The 19,197-nt window shown below is 40.3% G+C and overlaps 1 protein-coding gene across 1 annotated transcript in view; it reads right to left on the reverse strand.

Moving 5' to 3' along the window:
• The window catches only part of NECAB1 (N-terminal EF-hand calcium binding protein 1), a gene marked incomplete at its 5' end in the record, with an annotated part of 33,608 nt that overhangs the window by 7,799 nt on the left and 6,612 nt on the right, over positions 1-19,197 (reverse strand). The window contains 4 exons of the mRNA XM_008940414.1: positions 34-87; positions 4,343-4,419; positions 6,222-6,334; positions 10,903-11,039. Of these exons, the coding sequence (XP_008938662.1) occupies positions 34-87; positions 4,343-4,419; positions 6,222-6,334; positions 10,903-11,039 (381 nt within the window). The remainder of the gene's footprint in view (positions 1-33; positions 88-4,342; positions 4,420-6,221; positions 6,335-10,902; positions 11,040-19,197) is intronic.

Below are 19,197 nucleotides of genomic sequence, written 5' to 3' on the forward strand. Positions count from 1 at the left end.
ATGTCAAAATCATTATCTTGAAAAAGCACTTACAGATCTTGCATTTTCTTCCAAAACTTCCTCTTCAAATGGCTCAAGCTTTAGGTCCTTTGAAGCAGTTGAAAGAAAATAGAAATGAGAGAGGCAACACAACAGCTGTAATCTGCCCTTGGCTTTTTAACAAACTATTCCAATAGCTAGATTCTGTTTCATCTCCAGAACTTATGATTAAATTCCTTCTTTATTAGCTGTAAATCAAACACAAGCATTGTTTGCAGAATCTTGCAAACTGAAGTGCACTGGTTAAACCCGTGTTCTGTAAAGTTTCATTTATAATGCTGAACAGATGATTTTCATTTCTAATAAATCCACTTGTTCACAAAAGCATATGGGACTTCACTCAGAAAAGACAGTTATCTTCTCAAATGGTTACACAGGCTACAGAGATGAGCAAGGATGGTCATTTGAAACAAACTATGAGCTGCTATTACACAATTGTAAAACTTCACACAGAAGAATCTTCTTTACTAGGGGTTTGTGGTCACAAGGGACTGTTTTCTAACATTGGAAAAGATGTGCATGATGATCCAAGTCAGGTTTCTGAACTGCTGCATTTGCATCTGAGGACAAGCAGGGCAGCAGCAACCGTGCATCTGTGAGGCAGCAGCATGCTTGCTTGGCACCCAGGCTGGGTGGCACTTCAGGAACCGGGAATTCATGCAAACACCCCTGAGTGCTGCGCACAAAATTATCACTTACGTGCTAGGCACATGGAGTGCCTTCTAACCCTGTGCCATATGGATTTCTGAAAAATGCCCACAGGCCTGATAAAAAGCAGATCAGTTTGCAATAAGGAGCTGGAGCGAAGTACACTATTAGTGGTGCTTTGCGTCTTACTGCACGTGATTTTTAGGTAACAAAGACAAATTTCTTCTGCTTCCAGCTGGGTGAAGATTATTAACCTCAGGCATTTTTGTGAGCACAAATGCTGTACTTGGTGAAAAGGCAACAAGGGGTGTGCAGGTAGAATTCAAATGAACAGGGGATCTCCACCAGCAGCAGGTAGTAGAGCAAGGCAGGAGTGAAGTGGTAGTCAAACAGTAACTGCTGTGTAGCTGTCCCTCTCCTGCAGAAAGTGCATAGGAAGGCATGAAATGTGTGTGTGGAGGGAGAACCACCCAGCTCCAGCAGCTCATTTATCAATAAAGACACCTCAGATAAAAACCCTGAGGGAAAATGCATATTCTTGTGTTTCTTCTATACTTTTCAGTGCAATTTTTTTCTAAGGAAATGTATGGAAAAAGAGGAAAGGAATTACTGAAATTGTACTGTAGACTTCCTCTTAAGGACTTTCTCTTAAGCAAGAAAAGAATTCTATTTCTCTCAGTATATATGAATTTAGAACTTGAGAAAAAAAAGACAGCTTGCGAGAGTGATTCATGGTTAAATTCATCTTTGACAGAAGACAGCAGAAGAGGTAGACAACACTAAATTAACCCTTCACCAGGTAGTTTTCTAGTAAGAACCACTGATGGATAACTTGCTGGCCCCCTCAAGAAGTTAAAAAATATCTGTAGCAGTTCTTCAGTAAAGTTCTCTCATTAGACAGGGCATGACCACACACATGGGGTAAGTCTACACATAGCCTGCTGCGACCTTGGAGCACATGAGCACCAGCACATAGTTCTCATCGGTGTGGGAAGAGTGCTCGTGCATCAGCTGACGGTGCTGAGCATGAGTGAAGTAGCCCAGTGTGGAGAAGGATGGAGAATGGAGAGGTCCTACCAAACATTTATCACACATCTCGGAAATAAAAACTTACTCAGCTCAGAGCTGGGGCTTTAAAATACCTCCACAGTCCTACCTCCCGTCAACTGAGAAGCAGTAGCTTCTGAAATTGCCTTTAAGTGTGATTGTGTGACCCTTTCTGATCTGTTTCAAGGCAAAATCAAAAAGAGGAGCTTTAGGAGCTGCTGAAAGATGGCTGCTATTTAACACTTCTCACAGTTAGACCTGTGTGTGAGATACAGTCTGAGCAGACATAACGTTAGGCAGAGGTGCGTATAGGCTCTCTACTGGCAAAATTTGGGTTATCTAATAGCTATATTTTATTAATCAAGTTTTATATTGATAAGGAGATAATTGTGGATGGTCTATGTCCTATTTCCCTTTGGCACTGAGCTCCTCTTCAGATTGAAGTTCTCTGTCATTTATCTGTAGCAGATTTGAGCATTTTATAACATCCTTATTACAAGTTTCTTTACTGCAAAATGCTTGGCTGCTTTCTGTAACACTTGCATTGCGTTGTTGCTGTATGCCAGGTTTCTTTTAACTTTCCTTAAACTTCTTTTGGCATCAGTCCATGTCAGGAGGCAACTGTGGCAGGGCAGTGAGCTGCTGTTTCCAAAACAGAGCTGGGAGCGAAGCTGGACTAAAAGTGGGCGTTACATATCATGATGGACTTTGACATCTCAAAATTAAATTTATTCAGAAAAAAATCAAGTTGCTGCTAAAATGTTGTTAACGTAGCAGCTGCTGTGTAATTGCTATTCTCATGCAGAAATGACCTCTGGGAGGAAGCTGTTGTGTGAAGGCAGATGGGTATGCCCTGCCCAGCGGCTTAATGGACTGAGCAGACCATGAGGAGCTGCTAAGCATAGCAAGGAGCAGAGTAAGAAGCTGACAGAAGTTACAGACAGTGCTACAAGAATGGTCGAATTTCACAGCTGGTTAAGGAGAAGTGATGCGAGAGACTGACAGACCTTAGGGATAACCAAAGGGAATCCCAGGCTCCTTTTGGAGAGCAGGCTTGCAAGGTCAGCAGTGCTGGGGGGTAACATTACTGGTAATGCAGCTAATCAGTCATAAGGCTGAAATAACAGAAATATTAAATTTTGATCCCAAACTGGGACCAAAAGGGAAAGGTAACTAGGGGCAGTTTGTTCATTTGGGAGGAAGCAGCGGCAGAGAAAGGTCAGTATGCTTGTCTTGCTAAGCTCTGTGTCAAGTCACCACCCTTTATTCTGGCTTCTTTTTAAACCTTACTGAACTATTTTCTGTGAGTATAATTTGCTACTGAACTGAAGTTGGACTAATGGGTGAGTAGGAGGAGACACTCCTCTTCCAGGACCCAAGGTCTGAGCCAGTGCCTGGATAAATAAGAGGCATGCATCAAGCCACAAAGAGGAGATGGTAATGTTCATGGGGGAGCACCTATCCCGATCTACTGGAAAGAAGGAACATGATCAGGCTGTTGCATGTTCATATTTCTGTGAGTGCTGCCTGTTCATTTGCGGGTGCTGGTGAAGGCACCCACGGCAGTGTTTGGATCCAGGTCTCCCTATATACACAGCCTTGCTGCTGGCAAACGCTGACCTACAGGGAGGAGTAGCATCAGTCACACTGGGACTAGAGCAGCTCCTGGGGCTGAGAGCACTTCAGCCTCAAACCTCACCTCTAGCAGACCAAGAGGAAGAGATTCCCTGGATCGCAGAATCCACTGAATCGGCCACTTCCTTAGAACCTGTCTGAAATTGTCTGTACGTCCTTCTCAATGGGGACACTTTATGTAGAGAACAATACAGGCATTTATAACTTTACTTGTTCCTCTGCTCTTCTTTCTTTGCAAAAAAGTCATCACACACAGACATAAACCAACTTTTAAACCTTAGGGTAGCAATCAATCTGAATTAAAAAAAAAAAAAAAAAGAAGGAAATAGATATTTTCTGTACAGACAGATGTTACTGAGTTTTTTAGAAGCCCTGGGAAGCCTTGGTATCATTGGAACAGACGGGTCATTTGTCAGCCTCCCAGAGGGCTCTGTTTTAGCGTGGGAACCACGGGCGGTCTCAGGGCTCTAGGGGCTAGTGCAGTCGTCTCCCAGGCGGGATAGTTGATCTGTACTTACTAGGAAAGTGTTTTATCTTTATAAATTAGTATTCTCTGACAGAGAAGGAGGAAACAAAGCTTTCTGTCAAGCTTCAGTGGCAAAGTTTGGCGAGGAAAAGAATCAGATTGTTAAAAAAGATACTTGTCCCATATTCCCCCAAACAAGCATGACTAAATACAATAACATTCTCTAGACATAAAATAATGTGACTTTTGAGATTGTTAGGAAAAGTCCTATCTGTGGTGATGGGAAGGGGAAAGGGAAGCGTAGAAAAACCATGTCATGGTCTCATGAAATAGCAAAGAAGGTGGAAGGAAGGTGCAGGCATTTAATGAGTGTTAGCTCTCCTACGCAATGTTGAAGTTTCACTCATTATTGATTGGAAAGTCTGCATCTGGGGCATGAGACCATTTGTGGCTTGAGGATTGCTTTACTCAAAGTGAGAAAACAAACAGATGGAAAAAAATGCACACCTTCTTTTCCAGCCTGTCAATCAGCTTTTGGAGTCTGTTTATCTGGGTCATCCACTGGCTGTCTTCCTCAATCCAACCTTTGGAAAATATAAATAATGAGCATTTATAAAATGTTACTAAATTCTGGAACTTAGTGTATTCATTTATGTTGTAAAAAAGTTTAGCTTCACCTGCAATTTACTTTTACTTTGCTACTCAAAGATTGTGCTGCAACTAGTTCAATGTTCATTTAGGTGAAAGTAAAGGAAAGCATGATTTTGACTATATTGATGACTTGCTTTTTTTTTTTTTTTTTTTTTTTTTAAGATACAAAAGAAATCCAGCACAGAATGAAAACTACATTCTAGATTAATGCAGTTTTTTTTATATCATGCTGATACCTGAAGGAAGGAGTGGTCTCCTCTGCAGATGGAACCAGGTCATAACCTGAGCATCTTCTGCTCAAAATGCAAAATCATTTTGTGTGTCTCTCTGTGTTAAAACTTTGTCATAATTTTTGTAGTTTGTCATTTCTTAATCTTCTTTATGTGAAATTTTCTATAAGAGTAAGAGTCAGCTCTTGTGCTGCATAGCAAGCGTGTCGTTGAGATGGCTTTCAAACACATTTCATGGAGGGACCATGTGCTGTGTCTTGTCTGCTGTTCCTCCTTCCTCTGAGGAAAGTAAGAGAAAGGCAGCCAAGAGTGTCTTAAATATCCTGGCATTGGCAATACAGCTTAGGTGATAGGATCTTACTTTCTCCTGCAGAGAGACAGCAGACCTGCTGTAGGACCCTGACTACAAGGACATTGCCATGGTCAACCTGTTGCTGTTTTTAGGGTCCTGACACAATGCTTCAAGCATAATTCCAGGATTATTCAAAGGTTAAAAGCATGTATTTTCCTTCCCAATAAAAAAAATACATGCTTATGACCAGCAGAAGATAATGATCTTCATGTACATAGGCAGCTAAATGATTTAGGTTTCTGGCATGGTGTGTTGAGGAATCCTGATGTTGAGGGATCCCTGAAGGAGACATCTAACACAATCATGGAATATCTCATATGCATTGGGAACAAGGGACTTTCTCTTCATTCAGAAAAGATTAATTTAGCTGGAACAGCTGTTTTTATGGTTACACTCTGAGAGGTTTTTGGTTTTGTTACAGTCATCTGCAATATGCTGTTTTGGGAGTTTTCATGTATTCATCCAGTAATTATGGTGGACAACTAATCTTGCAGTGGACTCTATAGATGATATAACAACATTAACTGGATGTCCCTTGCAGCTAATGATCCTTCTTTACCTTCACAACATACTGTAGTGTTTCAGTCATTTCCATGCCTTGATTCTGAGACATCACCTAAGCCTGGAGATGCTTTCAGTGAAGCCTCATGCTTAACATCACTGCTTCCAAAGAATTTGGAAGTACATTTACCAAAGTACCCTCTCATGTCTTCCAAGCAGAGCTGCTTTTTCATTTTTTTTTGTATCCTCTTAAATAGCATCTTTTACCTTCAGGTTTTGTATTTTCCATTTCTGTTTCTCATTTCTTCCATTCAGCTGTTATAAGAGAACACTTAGTTCTTCACCTTTTCATTCTTATCTAAGTATTACCTAAGAAATGTTGACTCAACCCACAGCCCCAAAATGATATCACAGTTTTTTTGCATAACTATGCATTTATTTTTTATCACTTCAGATCTATGAGTACATATTTATTTCCTTACAGTTTGTGCAAATAATGTCTATATTAAATGGAAGACTGATTTCTGTCTAAGTATCTGAGTTAGTTACCATGTCTAAATAAAATTTCTGAGAGGAAGATACATGTACATTTTTCTGTATGTATGTGTGCATGCAGGTGTTTGAAATATATTTGCAATGTGAAAAGCCATACCTGTGCTAAAATGAGGGCTATTTGACAACAGGCTGCTGCTCCTCTGAAGCCTTCGAGCTGAGCGTTTTCTTGGCCATTGAATTGAGAGCACTTCTGGTTTTGTGGGGCCTTGTCTGCACAGAAACACAGGAGGCTTCATAAGATAAAACATGTGGAAGAGCTCTCCTCTTTCTATTCCTACAGCATGTGCTTGCATGTTCCCTTTTGAATTAAAAAGGAGAAATACCTATTGAGACCATGGAATTATTTTCCAGATTTTCACTATTACTAATTAGTTGTGTTTAGGGTGCTAGTTATTAGAAAAGTGAAAAAAAAAAAAAAAAAAAAAAAAGAGAGCATTAAGATGGCATATATCTACCTTTTAGGAGAGAAAGCTCAAGGTTAGTGTCTGTCTGTGTTGTGATTCTGACCTGCCCTGAGGAATAATTGATTCACACCGTTTCTTCATTCATGGGATTCTTTTGTAGCATCTCTGCAGAGGAGCTGGGGTCACAAGAAGAGTGAAAAGTGAAATATGAACTTTAAACATTGACCCTTTCACCTTAAAGTTCGAGAAGGCAAACAGCAGCATGTATCCGTTATGGAGGAAGAAAAATCAAACAGAATTAGCTAATATTGACTGGACAGATAAAGATATATTTCTGGGACCTGTACTGAAACATATCGGATACAGAAGTGACTTATGTTTGTACTGTGGTAATGGAGTCATTGAAGCTTGAAACTTTGTGTGGGGACTGAGGCTCTCTTTGCATGGTTCTTCTTCACCCATCTGGGTCAATGAAGGACCGGGACTATGGTTAGTTTTGAGCAGTGAGTTGGATGAGTGGTTGCAAAGAATATTAGACAGTAGTCTAAGCAGTTCACTAAATAATTTCCAGGTCACTGCTTTGGAAAGCTCTCTGGTCTCCTGAAGTTAAGTTAAAGATAATTGAAGATGATTTTACATAGGGACTGGAGCACTAACAATTCACTCATTTTCTCCAAAATAGCTGTAAAGTGCTGAGTTCATTTGGCTTTTCTATTGCTACTTTAGAAAATGGAGAAGATGGTATTTGGCTTAACAGTGTCACACTCCTTTCTCATTTTCTTTGCCATAAACCAAATTCACCATCCAAGAAGATACTTCTAACAATTGTACTGATAAAATTGGAGAGGGAAGTCTCCACGATGCCCTACCAGTCAGTGCAGATGAGAAAGCTGGTAGCAAAAGGGATATTCATATTAACCAATTCTATGCACCCAAGTGAGTAATTTGAGTTACTCAGATGGTCTTTCTAGAGAGGCTGGCCTAAAAGGCAAGTCAGAGAAGTCCGTGATTATTCTAGAGGGTGTAAGAGAACCTAAGAGGCTCCTGCTCTGAACTGACCATTCAGGACTTCTCTCTCTCCCATTAGTTGTATGGGGAACCTGGAGATATATGTATGACTGGAGGAGTATATATGGTCTGCATACTTGGAGCACTCTCAGCCTTTCAAAATCTCCTTGGTTCCTGCAGTCAAGCTACTGGGGTAAAACCGCAGTGGATTATTCATGTACTTCAGAGGTCTCAAAACCAACAACAAAACAAACAAGAAAATGGCATTTCCAAAAGAAAAGAATGAAAAAGCAATGCATTTTAAAACTTATGAAGTGTTGAGTTCTTCTTTGCCTGTGATACTCACCAGCTTGTGTTTTGCTTTTCCCATCATCTTTAACAACAGCCTACTGAGGAAAACAAACCCATCAACTACCTGCTGTGGATGAATGTTTGACATGTTTGATTTATCAGCAGTTCAAGACTTTTGTTCTTGGGAGCTGTCTGACATGATTGTCTCATTTGGCTAATGGCATGACCTGTATTTTTTGGTTTTCTATGAATTTCGTCTCATCCCATTTCTCATATGTGATTTATAATTAATGTAGACCATGTAGGAACCTTCCTTTACTGTAATTCTTCTTCCTCCTCATCTCTGATAGCCTGTGTTAATTGTATTAGTTAATTATGATTTAGGTTTTTCTGGATTTCATCTCGCTTTGCAATGTGGTAGGGTTTGAGTATGGAAGGAGGTCCTTTTGTCAGTGGTTTAACAATAGATTGGATTTACATGTGCTAAAATAGGAACATCAATAATGGGATCACATTGATGCATAGCCTCTAATACAGCAGCCTTTGCAACTGCTGTGGAGAGGTCATTAGAGATCTGATAGGTATTAACAGAGGTTCTTTCTAAGATATCAGTATCACCAGCCCAATATATCCACTCTTCTTGTTAGTGAGTGGGGGTCACTCAGGGGATTTGGTCTAGTATTTAAAAAGACAACAGGATCCCGAAAGCCATTGGCCTAATTGCCATTTAGCAAAATTCTGTCTCCTCCAGTTACAGACACTCTCCATAGGTATCGGTTCAGATTCTCCAGGCTGTAGAATTCCTGCAAATTTGCCACCTGAACTGGATCAAATGGGACTCTTTTGGTAGTGTGATTTCCTGCACTGCTCCATGCTCTGTAGTGTCCTCGGCTTTAATAATTGGTCTGACTGGGAATGAGGGGGGCTCGGGCGATTGGAAAGAATTACCTTCATCTGAGCTGTAATCACCCCAAATAATACCATTCGAGTCCTCTGGAGACATAATCAATCAATTTTCTAATTTGGACTATATTGGGGGATAGTAGGGGGAGGCTACAGATTGCAGTAGCATCATTTCATCACATTCTCCCATTTTTTTGTTGCTTTAATTCAGACTCCTTAAATTGCTTTTGCAATTCTTCCAATTGATAACACCAGCTTGGTGGAATTGTATCCTTCCGCTACATTGCACAATTCTTGCACTTCATGGGTGAATCTTCCCCTTTCGTTAGAGGAAGTGTCTAGACACACTCCAAACATTTTACAAATCATGCCTTTGTCCTTTCAACCTTGAACCTCTGGCTTCAGTTAACTGTTTATTTACTGCTTCTCAGTTATGCGGATTTTCTAAGGCCCAATCCTCAGGAAAAGTGGGATTTGGTTGGATATCATGTTGTAAGTATTTGGTGATTTTGCTTGTCATTCTGTGCTTACTATGCCCATTTGTCATGGATTAATATGCTTGACATGGTTTGATTTAAGAGCAACTCAAGATCTATTAATAAAATGAGATACATCAAAGGCTGGGTTTATCAGCACTTATTGTAACAAGGGATTTCGTAAAACAGCAACGTAGTTACAGATTTGAGAATGACAAGAGTCACACTAACTTACTGCAAGGTATCTCCAACCAAAGCATGTGTATATGCATAAACACTAAGTGTATGCAGGAATCCTTGGCCAATGAGATATGTCGATGCCCACACTTATAAAAGTAAATGCATAAAATCAAACTCTTAGATAGGTGGAGAGGTGGGTAAAAGAGACTGTCCTATACCCAAAATGTCCCCCTTTGAGTTTAGAGCAAATCAGCATTGGCATTACTCAGTGGGTGGAATTTGAGTCTCAAGGAGGTGGTCTTGCCCAGGCCTTGTGTCAACTTCACTGGCAGATGGTCCTGAGAGACGTCCCAACTCAGGGGAGATGCTGGGTGCAGCCCACTGTGATCCAGGGTTGCTCAAAGCATCTCATTTTGGACCACTATTTATAGGGTCTGAGAAAATGGAGTTTTGTCAAGTACTCTTCCATTTCGGCCTGATTTAGAGTGTTGCAATATTCTGGTTTGCACATGTCCAGAACTTGAGGGTCCTGGTATTTTTCCATCAGTTGCACATGCCCATAACTTACTGGATCTTGGGGTCCTGGTATTTCCCCTCTGGGCCACAAGCCAACAAGTGTACCAGGTCGTAAGAGGGTTGAGTGATCAACCACAATGATAAGGAAGGGAGTAGGACCCAGGTGCACTGAGGGCACACCTCAATGTTCTGCTTCACTGCAGGAGGTAATTGTTGTTATTGTCCCTAGAGAACAGGGGAGGCAGGAGCCAGGTACATTTAGGGGGTGCCTTAACACTCTGCTACCTGGCCCTTTGCAATTTGCATTTTTCCAGTTAGTTGTTGTGTGACAGGGACAGGAGCTACACCCTGTGTCAAGTGGCCTGTGAGTTGGGGGGAATTGTACCACCACAGTGCCTTTTAATTTTGTTTTTAATCCTTGAACCTGCAAACACTCAGCTATGAAGACATGGTATTAAATTCAGCTAAACCCCTTGGACAGACATAGGTTACCCAGGTGATTGAGAGTTTATAGAGTTAGACGTTAACCAATACTATGGCCCTGTGTCCTAGGAAGAAGCTGTAACGAGCAAGAGCCTGGCTATTTCCCCTCTTAACTTTGGAATTGTTTTGCAACTGGGAATGAAAAAAAAATCATAAAGCTGTAAGAAACAAACGAGGAGACAGTCAATGTCTTAGTAACCTCAGAGCTCTTCACATTGCAGAGCTTTGGTTTCTACATTTGATATTAAAGAGTTAATGGATTTAAAAAGAAATCAAAGGAGCAGAACTTAGGACGCAATAATATGATCTTCTTACATACAGTTCCACCACAGGATCAGATTTAAACCTGCTTGTATCCAGTTTGAGGGAAACTATTATTGAATTCCTATATAGAATAAAAATTGTGTCCCTGTTTCTCTTATTTCCTACATCAGTTTGCTGGGTGAAATGGTCCTGGAGGTTCATGGTGTCCCCATTCCTCATCCCTTCACTGCAGCTGGGCAGAAGGTTTGCTCACCTTTCCTGCCGAGTCTGCTCTGCCGTGGTTTCCATGGCACACTCCAGGGAGCTCTGGAGGGACTGAAGCTGGTTCAGTGTTTCCTTCAAAAGAAAGCGAGTCACAAACTGCTCCAAATTAGAAGCTTCCTGATAGTCCTAAAAAATTACATGGGGAAAAAAAAATAGAGGTAAGGATTTGCCTACTAGGTTAGAAATATGATTCAGACATAATTTAGAAAGGAAGTAGCTTGGATGTTTTCATGCTTATACATGCAAATCACATAAGCAACCATTATGTTTCTGGACAAAAAGACCTCTGAATTTCCAGGTATCCCACCCAAGTTAAGGGAGGCCCAGTACAGAATGGCACAATATAGGTTCTACTGAAAAAAAATCTTTTTCTGTACATTTTTTAACTCCAGTTGATGGCAGTACCACAGTACTTCTTAAGTATGGAAAAGCCAAGATATGACTGACAACTGCAGAAGTGAACTTAAAGTTTTATTCATCTCCACTTTTGTGAAAAGACGTTCATCTAGCCCACTGCCCTGTCTCTGACAGGTACCATGGGAACAGTCTTTGAGCAGGGCACGTGCTTGGTGATACATCTCTGGAAAATTCCACCAGCAGTTTGGTTGAAGGACTGCTTCTGCCAGGGAGATCACCTTCTGAATTAGCAGTCTTTGACTGACTTTTTTTCCTCTAATTTGTTTAGTTATTTTTGAGGCCATGGACCCATATATTTCACATTTACATGAAATGCATCTAAATGTTCTTTGACTTGGAGCTTGGTTATTAAAAAAGTTTGCACCTATATTTAGCATGTATATGTAATAGTTCTTGATGTAACAACATTTCCAATGTATTTTATGTGTTCAGAAATATTTATGCCTATTTTGTGTAATTTCAGAAATAAATTCTTATGCCTGCTCTCTCCCTGGCCAAATGAGTCATATTTCCATGGATGGTGTCAACTTTAACATTTCTGGCAAGGCCAGATCTGCAAAATCCAGTTCTGCAAAATCCAGTTCTGCAGTGACGGTTCTGCAGTAATACTGTGTGAGGGGCTGGGGGGTGGGATTGTCACCTGCACAATAATATAAACACCCTCTTTGTTGTTTTCTCATGAATAAATGTAATAGAAAGGATAAAGCAGACCCCTAGAGACTCTGCTTAGTGTGTAGAACTTCCATCAGGAACAGAGAAGGAAAACGGGCTTCCATCTCTTAAACTCTAAATGAATTTGTTGGCTCTTACTCTGGTGAAAGGACGCTGGTATTAATTTTTTGTATGCCCTAAGTGTGCTTATGTGAGCAGAAAACCCACTCAGCTGATCTTGAAAGCCTTTGGGTACAATTCCATCTAAAATGGTTTCATAAAATATGAGGTGTAGTGAATTAAATATTTTTCTTGTCACCACATCTGAAGATAGATGACGGTCTTAATGTCCAAGCTTTAAAGAAAACTTGTTATTTGAGTGGTGTTGCCTCCTACTCTAGCCAAGAACCCAAGAACTTAAAAATGGGTATTTTTAAGCTCTTCTCTATTCTTCTCAATGTGAATTACAGCTGAAATGCCTTTTTGACTTTAGACTTCTCCTAGAATTTTTATATGTATGTTTGTATCAGAACACAAATACAACATGTATTGAAATTTAATTGTAAAATAGAAGATTGTAAGAGAATAGCTTTACAATATTTTTTTTCTCTCACATAAGAGCAATCTATTCACAATATATGTTATTAAGTTGGTTCTTGTTGGAAGACTTCTGCTTGCAGAAATATCAGATGTTAAACCACCCATAAAGCATCAGAAGTTACTTATGTAGCCAGGAGATTAATGGCCTTCCATATTTTTACTTCTTCAATTGCCAGATTAATCAGGTGTGAGCCACTCTCCAATAAATAACTTCTTATTTATTCTTCAATTTTAATAGATTCTTAATGGAGAGATTGTCTCTCTATCTTTTGAGTGAATACCTGAGGCTCACACCAGTCCTGTAAGTAATATTTATGGCAGTCTTTGTTTACTAAATCTTATGCAATAGGAAAGCTGATTTTTTTCCTTCTAAATTGTCACCACTGTAACCAATTAAAAACTTTATTGCACCTGACAGAGATCATTTAGTTTCCAAACATTTTGATTCTCTGTGGCATCCTAGAAGCACACGTGTGGATCTATGTAGTGTGGGCAGATAAGTAAAACCCTGCATCAGAAATCCAAAGTATATTTTATTTTTTCAGCTTTTGCCAGTGCTCTTGAAAATAAATGAACAAAACATGACAGAACTGACCATTTCTTGTAGCTTTTTGAACACTAAAACAATCTTACAAGAGGAGAATAATCAGAGTATTTTGCAATTCTGGGCATTAAAAAAGTAAATGCTACAGATACTTCCACAGAGCTTCCTGCTCATAGCCATGGTGAATCTGATACCGGCATGTTGAATTACAACTTAAAATATATATCAATACTGTTTCTTTTTGCAGACTGTTCAGATGGGCCCTTGCTGATGGGGACATCTTATAAACACAAGCTGTGTAATACTTGCTACTGTCTGAAGCTGGCTGCTTTTCGACTCCTTCAGAAATACTTTCCTGCATCTGAAAGTTACTACAGGGCGGTTTTTGTTTGTTTGTTTGTTTGTTTTAAATCAGAACTACTCTCAGTTTGTGCATTGCACTCAGTTTTAGTCTTTTTTCTTCTTATTCTGTTGTGCCATAAATTCTATGTTTAAAGGCTTCCATATGGAAAAGGTTCTTGTGATCTTTAAATATGGCTTAGAGTTATCTATCAAGTACACAGAGCTTTTTTGTAAAGATGGGCTAGGCAGGCACTATGCTAACATCATCAGTAGGGGTCTAGAATTATCAAAGACTCTTTCCTTATGTATATTTATACCTAAATGTTGGTGTTTCCAACTCTTCTATACAGAATTACTTAAGTCTTTTAATGTGCCTAGTTGGACAAATGGCTGCTCAACACTTTTCTTTAAATAATGGTTCTGAGGCCAGCAATTTGGAGCTGAGTTGTTGGGCAACTTTGACTTCTGCCCACTCAAAGATTACTCTTACCTGCCCTTCTAAAATTATTCAAAGATCATGGAAGAAGGTATTCAGCATATATATAAATTGTCAGCATTATTATAATTTAAATAATTGAAGGAAAAAGATTGTTAGAAGTCAACTTAAACCTCAACTCCAGCTCTCAATATTGAGGAATTACATGACATGCTTTGTTACCATTTCACCCCTCTACTTCCTACAGAAAAGTGCCTTCATTTGCATGTGACTAAAGGCATGCTGGTAGAAGATTTCACTAGAAGAAAGAAAATATTAATTATGAATTAAGAAAAATATGTCTCAGTTTATGAAGTGTATATTATAGTAGAATCAGCTTAACTGGCATGCCCAGCATTTGTATTGTTGGTATACTGCAACATCAATTAATAACTGGACCCACTGGTGGAGTCCAGATGAAATAAGTCTGTGTTAACAGATCATTCTGCTTTGTAGTTTCACCAGTTGTGAGTGAATGAAGGTAATTTTCCACATCTTCCCCATCAAGAGACAAATGTGACTTTTGTGAGCAGCTAAAATTTGAGTTTCCATTAATGCAACTGAAAATACACATAATTAGTGATTTCTCTGTGGAAAAGGTAACCGTGGTCTTTAAAACTGATTTACAGCTATCTTAAAAGGTGCAGAAGAGGTTGTCCTTTTAGAAAGGTGGAAGAGGCAAGGCTTAAGTATCTGCTAAGGGAGTCCACATCTCAGGGCTACTACAGGTTCAGTGACTTACTTGACCCTTTCAAGCCCTGGTGCCAGCCTAGACCTTCTCCCCTTGGGTGACCTGAGACCATGATGATCCACTTATCAGAAGAGCAGCTCCTGAGACAGGGAAGGAGGAAGACGCTTTTGTGTTCACTTACTTGGGGCAAGCAAATTAAACTTGGCTGGGACAAAAAAATATCTCTGAAATCTCTCAGAAGGGGTAGGAGCTTAGGCAAGAGCTCCACAACCATAGTGGAAAAGGATTGGCTATCACCTAGTCCAACTCCCCATTCAGAGCTGGGCCAACTTCAAAGCTAGTTCAGGCTGCTCAGGGACAGGAGCAGCTGAGTTTGGAACACCTCCAAGGATGGAGATTACAGCACTTCCCTAGTTCACTGTTGCACTCTTGTGCAAGAAACAAGAAAGTGTATTCTGTGTGTCATCAGCAGTCTCCCTTCTGCAAGCTGCAGCTGTTGCCACTTGTGCTTTTGCTGTACACCTGCCCTGGTTTGGCTAGGACAGGGTTAATTTTCACCAGAAGCTGGGAAGGGGCCACAGCCAGGATAGACAATTGAACCAGCCAATGGGATATTCAATACCATGCTGACATCATGCCTGCTATATAAGGGGAGGGCTGGCCTGACAGAAGCACATGGGTTTTGTGCCTGACAGTAGGGTCAGGTGATTTCAGTGAGTCATGGGTTTTACAGCACCCATCTTGCATATTATTTTCTTATTTTTACAGCCATTTCTTCCCTTTTTGAGTTGTTCTAGTAAACTTCTTATCTCAGCCCATGGGGTTTTACCTTTTCCTCCTGAGCAGCTGCGTGGTGCACAAAGTTGTTTTGTTTTCCCTATAACCCTTTAGATAGCAGAATTACATCTTCCCTCAGCCATTTCTCCAGGCTGAACAAACCTGGTCCCCTTGGCCTCTCCTTCCTATACTACTATTTTGATATGTGTGTTTGTGTTCCCCAGGGCTCAGTATTGGGGTCATTTCTACTGAACATCATTTATCAGTGTTCTTGATGAGAAGATAGAGTGAACCCTCAGTAAGTCTGCAGATGACACCAAGTTGCCTGGGAGTGTTGATCTGCTTGAAGGTAGGAAAGCTCTGCCGAAGGACTTGGACAGGCCTGGGTCATAACAATGCCATACAGTGCTACAGGTGTGGGGAAGAATGGCTGGAAAGCTGGCAGGTGGAAAAGGACCTGGGGGGTGTTGGTCGACAGACAGATGAACATGAACCAGTAGTGTGCTCAGGTGGCCAAGAAGGCCAACAGCATCCTGGCTTGTATCAGAAATAGGGTGGCTAGGGAAGGGATCATCCCCCTGTACTCAGCCCTGGTGAGGCCACACCTCGAGTACTGGGTTCAGTTTTAGGCCCCTTACTACAAGGAAGACATTGAGGTGCTGGAGAGTGTCCAAAGACGGGCACCAAAGCTGGTGAAGAGTCTAGAGAACAAGTCATACAAGGAATGGCTGAGGTAACTGAGGTTGTTTAGTCTGGAGAGAATGAGGCTCAGGGGAGACCTTATCACCCTCTACAACCACCTGAAAGGAGGTTGTAGTGAGGTGAGGGCGTCGGTCTCTTCTGACATGTAACAAGTGACAGGACAAGAGGAAATGGCCTCACATTATACCAGGGGAGGTTTAGGTTGGATATTAGGAAAAACCTCTTCACTGAAAGGGTTTTTAAGTGCTGGAACAGGCTGCCCAGGGAAGTGGTGGAGTCACCATCCCTGGAGGTATGTAAAAGATGTGTAGATGTGGCACACAGGGACATGGTTTATCAGTGGGCTTGGCAGTGCTGGGTTAACAGCTGGGGCTCGATGACCTTAAGGGTCTTTTCCAACCAAAACAATTCTATGATTCTATATTAGATGGACACTGACCTGAAAAAAAAACTTAGTGATAAACATAAAGGAATAAATGAACTGGATTCAAAGCCAATGCATGAAAATGAATAATAAGGATAAACTGAGTAATTATGTTATTTTTATGCAGCAGCTATTAATTACATTCATTCTATGAAAGGTGCAGTTGTAAAAAGTGCAATTTCAAAGAGAACAAGATAAGATTCTGTGAAAAATATTAATAAATGCTAATCACATGCAAAATCTGGTGCCAGACAATTTAACACAAGTTTTAGTAAAAATAACAAAAAAAATAAATTTGAAAGTTCATTTTTTTTCAAGCAGAATGTTAGTTATGGAACTCTATAGCAAACATATGCTTATCTAGCTTTTTTTTCCCCACATATTTTGTATTGTGATATAATTTACATAATTGCTATTGTTACTCAAATATACAATTAAAAAGTCTAGGTATTTTAGTTTATCATGGCTATTAACCCTCCAGAGTTGGGTGATTTATACTGATTTACATAGTCACTATAAATGCACCATCAATAAGTAAATTGCATGTCCCTGTGTTGCTCTTTCAGCTCTTATAATCTCTTTTACTTCAACTGGTTCCTAGTTTTAGACTATTCAAGAAGTTTTACAGTAATTATGAGGCTGCATTGACTGCACTTAGCTTTGGGTTTTTCTGAGCAAAGCAGAACAGTGAATGACTTCACAGGAGCAAAGAACTGAAGATCTGTGTCAGTCACCAAATCCAGCATCTTGCTGTTGCACAGCACGTGCTCCCCTTTCTATGTTTTTGCAAGCAACCTATAAAAACCAGTGTTTTTTTTTTTGCCCTCAAGTGCTTGGAAGGCTATTCCAGAACTTGATTGTTCTGTCGAGTAAGAATTATCTTTCATTTCCCTCCTAATCTTAATATGTTTATGTTTTGCATATTTAAATGCTGGGTATAAACCAGTCATGGTTACTGCTGCTTAAGTCGCTTTTCCTAGTTCACTGAGTCTGGTCTCGTGCTATCACACACAGATCATTTGGCATCCTTCATAAAATAGTTGCAAAGGAGGGAAGAACGTATCTCCAAAGAAAGAAATGTGAGACTTTGCAGAGTCTGAAAAGGAGAAAAACTGCAGTGTAGAATTCTTCATTCCCTGTGTTGTCTGCTACTCCTTTCCATGGAAGCCTGCAGTGCTTTTGTCTCCAAAAGAACTGTACCTCTGTGTTTATAGGAGGAGCATGCACTCACATGTCACTGCTCTCTTGACTCAGTTTTGAAAAAGTGTATGTTAACTATTGTAGCCAAAGCAACTTCTGGCTTTCATCTATGGAAGAAAGGTTTTGCTGTAGTTTTGAGGAATAAAAGGTGTAAAGAAATGGAATGAGAACAATGAAATAAGGATGATGAAAATATGACACATAAGAACAGATTAAGGAGGGAAGATTCAATATTTATTTTAACAATTTCCTACTGTGCTGACAGTCCTTAGTTATTTTGATGTTCTCTTTACTTTAGATTTAAATTTCTCATTTAGCTGTTCATAAATGTTTTCTATTGGCTGTACAAAAGTCCTGCCTAAGTCCATCCAGGTGGTTGCTATTGCATTAGAGTTATTTGATATACGCTTCAGATATAAAGCTATAAAGGGTCAAACTCCACTCTTACTCACTGGATCAAAGTTCCAGCTTATAAGCACTGTTAACTGTAGAAGCCTGGTTTATTTTACTTTAAAAAAAAAAAATACAATTTTTTTTTGCTTTTGAAATTGAAATATCTAATAAATCTAATAAATGTAAGCAATATAGCCTAAGAAACATCTAGATACAAAGCTTTTTGTTGCTGAGGTTGGATCAGTTTTACACAGATATGATGATCTTTTTTGAGACAGCTCACATGGTGGCTTCCCTGAGTGCTACACAGACTCTGCATTTGCAAGGAAAATGAAACAACTGCTTGGGCACTTAGTGCCCAAGGAAGCAGCTCAGCCTGGCTCAGTCACTCTCAGGAATTCCTATTTTCCACCACTTTGCCATCTTGTCAATGCAAAATGTCTGAATTTTAGCTGTTATTCTGGTGAGTTAAGAGCTGGTACTCAGTATGTCAAGACCATTGTCAGCTCCATGATAAGAGTGGTGGGTTAGGTGAGGCTCAAACCAACAGTCACTGAAATCTCCGAGGAGGAAGCAAGTCCCATCCTGAAATCCCTCTGGCACAGTCACTTGGCCACCAGCCAGCTGTGGCCAGACCTGCACCAACACTGCAGTATAACCTATCCTCAGGAGCTGGGGAGTTAAAATAATCTGAAATGGTCCCTGTTTGCCCACAAGGCTTTGCTGCCAGCCTCCATCTTGTGGGTGACACTGCCAGTGGGGACATGTGAGGATAGTCCTGGCTGGAAAACGATTCTGTGCTGTTGGGAAAAGGGAAGGCAGGAGGCAGGAGGAGAAGGGAGTGCTCTTCATCTGGTGAAAAAAAAAGTGAACTTCAAACAGGTGTTATTAATTTAATAAAAGGCACTGTCAGATCAGGGTAAGCCATCACCAGCTATTCCTCTGTGAAACAGTTCCTCTGGGGAATATCCTTCAGAGACCTCAGAGTTATTCAAGTCTGGAAACTGGAGTCTGGTACACTACAGAGACACCCCCCCCCCCGGCTTTGCTGCTGCTGACCCACACGGC

Source organism: Merops nubicus, unplaced genomic scaffold (genome assembly GCF_000691845.1).
Source record: "Merops nubicus isolate BGI_N331 unplaced genomic scaffold, ASM69184v1 scaffold8675, whole genome shotgun sequence".
Taxonomy (NCBI): Eukaryota; Metazoa; Chordata; class Aves; order Coraciiformes; family Meropidae; genus Merops; species Merops nubicus.